Source organism: Arachis duranensis, unplaced genomic scaffold (genome assembly GCF_000817695.3).
Source record: "Arachis duranensis cultivar V14167 unplaced genomic scaffold, aradu.V14167.gnm2.J7QH unplaced_Scaffold_232527, whole genome shotgun sequence".
In the NCBI taxonomy this organism is placed as follows: Eukaryota; Viridiplantae; Streptophyta; class Magnoliopsida; order Fabales; family Fabaceae; genus Arachis; species Arachis duranensis.
In genome coordinates, this window is record NW_026264853.1 from 335,905 (window position 1) to 343,402 (window position 7,498).

General features: G+C 32.6%; 2 protein-coding genes across 2 annotated transcripts in view; one reads left to right on the forward strand and one right to left on the reverse strand.

The window, feature by feature from the left end:
- Nucleotides 1-2,368: 2,368 nt before the first annotated feature.
- On the reverse strand, nt 2,369-4,289 carry LOC127744206 (protein MEI2-like 2). Its single transcript, XM_052256487.1, has 4 exons — nt 4,171-4,289; nt 3,278-3,362; nt 3,123-3,191; nt 2,369-2,860 (listed from the first exon to the last, which is right to left on the reverse strand). Exons 1-4 carry the CDS (start codon nt 4,287-4,289, stop codon nt 2,759-2,761), a joined length of 375 nt encoding a protein of 124 aa, XP_052112447.1. The 3' UTR covers nt 2,369-2,758.
- Nucleotides 4,290-7,022: 2,733 nt separating this feature from the next.
- Nucleotides 7,023-7,498, forward strand: part of LOC107461869 (uncharacterized) — a 3,439-nt gene continuing 2,963 nt past the window's right edge. Inside the window, exon 1 of the mRNA XM_021129225.2 lies at nt 7,023-7,498. This exon is cut by the window's right edge and continues 1 nt beyond it. Within this exon, the coding sequence (XP_020984884.1) occupies nt 7,306-7,498 (193 nt within the window). The 5' untranslated portion in view covers nt 7,023-7,305.

The window sequence follows — 7,498 nt, forward strand, 5'->3', positions numbered from 1 at the left end:
TGTCTTTTCCAGATTTCCCTTCTCCTTGTATTTTGAGATGATGTTGAATTGCTAATCAATTAATTTACTTTGTTTCTGATCTAAATGTTGCTGTAAATCATGAATGATGTAGGATTTTCTGAATTTGGTGCTAATAACATGAGCTAACATTTGGGTTGATGAAAATCATCAATGAGTTAAATTTGGAGCTAAATTTTTTGTTAATGAAAATTATCAATGAGTTGAATTTGTTGCTTTAATAATAAATTTGATTCTTAGTATTGATTGATTTGATTCTTACATAGGCAGTATTGGTCAAACTCCAAATTTGTCTGGAAAAGATATAGATGTTGACTTTGAGATCACTCCATGGACTAGATTTACTTGTTCGGTTATGTTTTGCTGTATGTTTCTATTCTGTTTTATCTTTTCATGTGCAATTGTGCATGCATTAGTTAATCTTTTTGCTGACTAGTATTCTAAGATTAGCTTTTAACAAATTAAGGTAGATAGCGCTAATGAGCCCTTATTTAATTGAGTGTTTTTAGAATACTTGCCAGTAAAATTATTGTAATAATTCTCTTAAAATTGTTCATTTTATAATAATCGAATCAAAGAAGTTGTACCAACTTGATCTTGAAGAAGAAACGAATTATCTTTTGGGAAAGAGGAAGAAGAAGAAGAAGAAGCCCTTTCCCAGTGGAGCCTCCACGGCACCTGCCAAATTTTCTGATGCTTTCACAGAATCCAATTGTAATACCGTATCTAATGCGTTTGTTTGTTGTGTTTCAGGTATTTTTAGGAATTCTTTGCACAAGAGGCGCACCACTGGTGGAAAGAAGAAGGTTTGGGGTTTGGAGGAAGAAGAGAAAGTCTGCTTTCACTCTCTTTTTCAATTCTCTGTGTTTTTCTTAATTTTTTTTCCGAAGTGCCTTAGTTTCTCTTAGTTTCAAAACCAAATCCCCCCAAATTTCAACCCTTGTCTGAATTTCAACCCAAGTCCTTGGTCCATGTTCAATACCAAGATGATGGCACAGAACTTTGTAGTTGATTTGAATAAGCCCTTTGTTGATCGATGATTCTAATATTTACTTGGATCACTAATTTTACGTTATTGCTTTTGGATCATATTTACAGCTGTAGTAATTTTTGGAGACTGGTTTTGAATATTTTTTGACGTTATTGCTTGAGATCCTATGTGTGTGGACATGCAGATGGCCTTCTATTTCTGTTGTGGTCAATGAGACTAAAGGCTATAACAAACAAATTAATAAAATTGTGTCAATTGCACATATATAAGAAATCATTGAAAATTTCCAAGCGCATATGATCTATTTTGGTTGCAGAGTTGGACGATGTCAGAATCTCTTTTATATCTAGGTCGAGCTAAGTTTGTGAAGTTTTCATTAGAAGTGCGAATTTCTCTTATACAAGTCTTTTTTTCCCCTACAAAAATGCTTCCTAAATTGTGTTTCTCTATTAAAAATTTTATGCCTGTTAATGAATGAAAGTCTTACTTTTGTGTCACTGAATGACAAGACCACCATTCTCAGGCACTACAAAAAACTCCTGGATTTACATCAACCTATAGTCAGATGGCGCATAACAGATGGCTCGAGTTAATTGTACCATTAAAGTAATGTAGATAATTATGGGATATAATTCCAGCATAATCTATCATATAGTTGTTTTAATCTGCTATCTGCATATAATACACGACATGTAAAATATTAATCTCAAAAGTTTGATGGCTGTGAGTTTGACTTATTTATATTTGGGAATAATTGTTGGCTCACATGCAATTTTTCAACAATAGGAGAAAAAAGATTATGTAGTAACTTACCGACTTCTTGGTGTGCACATGGCACACATAGCTTTAACTTTGTATGTTTTTCAAAAGAGTACAAAAGCTCTATAGGCTAATTAGTTTTTTTTTATCTACATGGGATCTCAAGTTGAGGTCTTAATTTATTCACATTTACTTTTTAGTTGTTTTTATGAAGGTTCATTCATTTGTGCTAAGTGATTTCAATTAGTTTATAGGTTTTTATTACCGCAGAACTAACTCTCAGTGCTTCTATTACACAAAAACAAAAATCACAAAATAGCAGGGAAACAAATTCAAAGAGCAAATGCAGAGGTAGTAATATATATTTATGGAAAACAATAATAAAAGACATACTTATCAATCACCATTAATTTACTTTGAATGCTTTTGTTTATAACTCTTTTTTTTAAATTTAATTTTGTAATTTACATTTTTGGATTAAATTCTTCTAAAATAAATTAAAATGTAAATTGAAAAATAAAAATTCAATCACCATTAAATTAAAATAGTAAAATTCATGCATGATATAAATTATAAAGCAGGACAAAGAATATTGATAGACTAAGAATAAATTCCAGAGAAAAATAAGGAGTACTTCAAGGATGTTCCAACATGAGTGTATCCAGTAACAATATTCTAGATGGCTGATCTATCATAAGAACAAGTCAAAGAAACTGGTTCGCATATATACATTCACAACAAACTGTTTTCTCCACATTCAACTAGTTGTTCCTTGTCGCTTCCTCCATTGATGATTGTTATGAAATATTGACGAATTTGGAGTCCCCAGCAGCAGATAAGTGAGCTGCTTCTTCACTTTTGTACACCAATTTTGTTGTTCTCTTAAATCAATTAGCTTTGTACACCTTAATATTGCCCTATGCAGTTGTTAGCAGTCCCAAACTTTGTGGCTAGGAACATATAAATAGCTATCAAATGGTTAATCTTTTTCTAGTTTCTCGTCCCAATCGCCCTTTGGACTCTCCAACAAATCGCCTGAGTAAGACCCATCTGGTTGACCAATACATTCAAATTGCTGGATAGAAATTTCTCCTGGATGGTAAGAGAGAAACACTCAGAAAAGCCCTTGAAAAGATAAGAAAAAAGAAATAATTGATCAATTTATAAATTAAACCATATCTAGTTCTAAAGTCTTATGGACTTTTCAAAATCAAGTTTGCAAGATGTATGTACAAGATCAGGATCAATGTGTGCACAATGCATGTCACATTTACAAATCCTTGCATCACAAACAATGCATACGAAAGTTAAGTATTTAACAGACAAATAGAAGGCCATGGCATAAATTTTAAACCTCATAGAATGAAATCATGTGTGAAGGAGACACCATATTGATGAAGGCATAACCCACATTACACTTGTTCTGCAAGAAGAAATAGACAATCAGCCAACCTGACCAAAAGACTCCATCATCTTTGGTTAAAAAAAGAAAAATTTGGATTCATATACCTTAAAATCAATTGGCAAGTGCATTAAGTCATAAGTGCCATGGTGATTCTCATCAATTGCAGCAAAAAGCATCTTTGATGTGTACCTTAAAGCAACCACAATGAGCAATTGTTAATAACTATTTGTATCAAATTATTAAAACAACAAAAACTTGACTAGGATAGGAAGCTTCTTTAATTGTTCTCACTTGTTAGGAATGCTTTTAATCATCAAAGTCGTCCTTGTATCTTCACCACAGAGGATTTCTTCAAGATCAAGTTGGCACAACTTCTTTGAATCAATTATTATAAAATGATTTTAAGAGAATTATTACAATGATTTTACCAACAAGTATTCTAAGAGCACTCATTTAAATAAGGTCTCATTAGCGCTATCTACCTTAATTTGTTAAAAGCTAATCTCAGAATACTAGTCAGCAAAAAGATTAACTAATGCATGCACAATTGCACATGAAAAGATAAAACAGAATAGAAACATACAGCAAAACATAACCGAACAAGTAAATCTAGTCCATGGAGTGATCTCAAAGTCAACATCTATATCTTTTCCAGACAAATTTGGAGTTTGACCAATACTGCCTATGTAAGAATCAAATCAATCAATACTAAGAATCAAATTTATTATTAAAGCAACAAATTCAACTCATTGATAATTTTCATCAACAAAAAATTTAGCTCCAAATTTAACTCATTGATGATTTTCATCAACCCAAATGTTAGCTCATGTTATTAGCACCAAATTCAGAAAATCCTACATCATTCATGATTTACAGCAACATTTAGATCAGAAACAAAGTAAATTAATTGATTAGCAATTCAACATCATCTCAAAATACAAGGAGAAGGGAAATCTGGAAAAGACAGAATAGGGGAAGCGACGATGCAGGGACTCACCAACGGACTACGGTCCACGGCGACAGCGAGGTCCAAAACCAGAAGACGACGAGCGACGACAATCCGACGAGTTGCTCCTGTCGCCAGCAACGAGGAGCCCAGGGAAGGCCGCGACACATGGAGACGCCGGCGAGTGTGACTGAGATGAGGCTCGAGTGAGACTGAGAGAGACTCTAGTGGGCTAGTGTGAGAGAGAAGAGAGAGTTTCAGTATGCGAATTGAGAGAGAGAGAGAGAAAGAGAGGGAGAGACGTTCTTTGAGAAAGATGTAAGAAAATCCAGGAAAGATGAAGAACAGTTCTTTTGAATTTTTGTTTTTCAGATGTGTAGAAATTAGGGTTTATGGAATAGTATCCACGAAATTGATAGCAGATGTTGTTTTATTTTTTAAATTGTTTAAAATTTATAAATATAAATGAGCTCAATTTTAAGATTTGATTAATTTTAGGAGATAAATTTTGTTCTAACATAAAAAAAAGGGGTATTTGGGTCTTTTTGTAAAATTAAATAAAAAATTATTTTTTATTTTTGTTAAATTATAAGGATATTTTAGTAAAAATATTGATATAATATATATTTTTTTTAAAAAAAATAAATGCTGATGAAGATAATATAACCCACATGGCGTTTTATTATTTGTCTTTATTTTTATTGTATCGGTACGTATAAATTTATCATTGTACCGTAGCAAACACCAATTGAAAAATAGATATAATAGATATAAATAAGGAAATAGAGATAACAGATATAGATCGGCAAATAGAGATGACAGATATAGATTGAAAAAATAGAGATAACAGATATAGATCGGCCAATAGACATAACAGATATAAATCGGCAAATAGAGATAACTAATATAAATAAAAAAATAGAGATGATAGATATAGATCAGAAAAATATATACAGATCGGCAAATGGATATAACAGATATAGATTTGCAAATAGAGATAACAGATATAGATTGGCAGATAGAGATGATAGATATAGATCGGCCTTTTTCAGGCCTTAATGATCTATTATATGACCTTTGTTTACAAAGGTGCAAGTAAGTTTGAAGTTACTGGAAGGAAATACGGCCTATAGAAAGAAGGGTGTTTATTTCGAGACCTCGTAGTGGCGCCAATTGTTCTTGTGTGAATAACCTGGACGTAGCCTCGGCTACAGGAGTTGACGCCGAGTTTTAGCCTTTAATGCCGAGCTATAGGCTGAGATGATCCGAGCTCTTCGTCTAGAGAGATATCACGTCACGGAAAGTATGAACAAAGGAGGAGTGTACCTACAAAAGGCACTCTGATGCCTAAGTTAGTACTGAGAATTCAGTGTCCCGTCTGAGGATAAAATATCACACCTTTATAGGTGAGGTGAAGATGGTCGGTTACATTCTATTGATGATCTGAATTGAAGAGCAGTTATTAGGTTTTAATGAGTGATAATGCCTGGTCGGACATTTTTATTCTAAGATGTAGTCCGTTGAGTCTGAAACGTATAATGCCGAGTTATAACGTAAAGTACCAAGTTATTGTATATAATATCGAGTTATGACATTAGATTTGTAATGGCTGTATCAATTGTCAACCCTAAAATTTTTTTATGGATGTATATTTTTCTTTTAATTCAATTTTTATCACTCGTTAATAAAGAGAATATTATTCTATCTCCAAAATAGTAGATAATATGGACATTTGTCTTCAATATGAAAAAAAAGTGCAACATATGGGATTGAAAAGATCAGAGATAGAATGTTAACACTGATGAGAGATTTTTTTGTTTTTCGGACAGGTGATGAGAGTTAAACTGTTTAGTTATAATAAACGTTCTTCACATATTTTTGTCAAATAGAGCAAGTCATAAAGCAAGAGGAGCCCAGGTAATTATAACTAGGTTTGTTAATGGGCTCATAACACAAGATGTCATTTTTTGGTACCAATATACATGTTCAAGTCCATCCAGCCTCATGACCTCCACATTTAAATGAAAACAAAAAACTGTGTCCAAAAATATATAAAAAAAAAAGAAAAACAAAACGAAAGAAAATATATTGAGAATCGCTGGAGTAATTCAAGAGCAATTTAACCCTATAACATTGCATGGGTAAAAATAAAAAAACCTAGTTTCTTTAAAATCTATATTATTAAAAAAAAATTAAAATATCCTTATGTGCAAGATTGGTGTAAATAATAATATTTGAAAGGTTCAAGTAGCTTATTCTAGGGTGAGGCTAAAAAAGTAAAAGGTTAACTTTGTGTAAAATAATTTGACATGATAAAATTCTTCATTTTATAGAAAGATTATTATGAAAGCAAGGGTCCAACATTAGGACTTGCTTCATCTCTTCTAACTGTTTTAACTTTTATATTATAAAAGCCACCATTAAACTAGCTAGAAATCATTTCATCCTATAATAGAAGTATAGAACTACATCCAATAATTTTTGTTAAAGAAAATGTCAGGTCAATTCCTAAAAAACATATTTGTATTTCCTGGTCTTGTTAATAACAAGCATTTACCTTGACACAAATAATTAAGAACCCATTAAAAAAAATTTATAACCATAGAACACATGTATTTGTATTTATTATAATGATTCTTATTTTATTTTTAACAAATTAAGTTGTGAATTGTGATATAACACACCAATCACATTTCCTAACTTATTAATTACAAGGTTGATAGTCTAACAACCAGCAGGAGTTACCATCAAGTTACACAAATAAGTAAATAACAAATATTCAAATAATAATATAATTAGTTTATTTTAATTTTTTTTCTCTGACAAAAAATTCGTACATAATTTAATTGAATTCAATGCGAGTTAACCTTAGACCTAGAATATACTAGTCTATAGTGTTATAGTCTATGGTTGTCGCTATCACACATAACCCATTCATTTCACTTGGTTATTTTCCCGGCAACACCTCAGAAACCCTAATTTCCCAGTTTTGCACCGTTTCTCACTGAATTCAACGCTTTCCGTTCCCTCTAAAAATCAACTCTGACAATTCTCCACAAATCGAATCCTCCTTACTGAAAAGTTTCCTTTTTTCGTTTCCGGTGTAAGTTTTGCTGATATCGTCAGCTTGGGTGTGCGTGCGCTTTGTGGTTTTTTTTTTGGGTGTTTGTGGTTGAAGGTCCTTCAATGGCGGAGGACCGGAAGAATGAGGGAAGTGACTACAGTTCGGAGGAGGAAGGAACTGAGGATTACAGGCGCGGAGGGTACCATGCGGTTCGGATTGGGGATACATTCAAGAATGGATGTTATGTGGTTCAGAGCAAGCTTGGTTGGGGCCATTTTTCCACCGTGTGGCTCGCTTGGGACACTCAGAAATCGG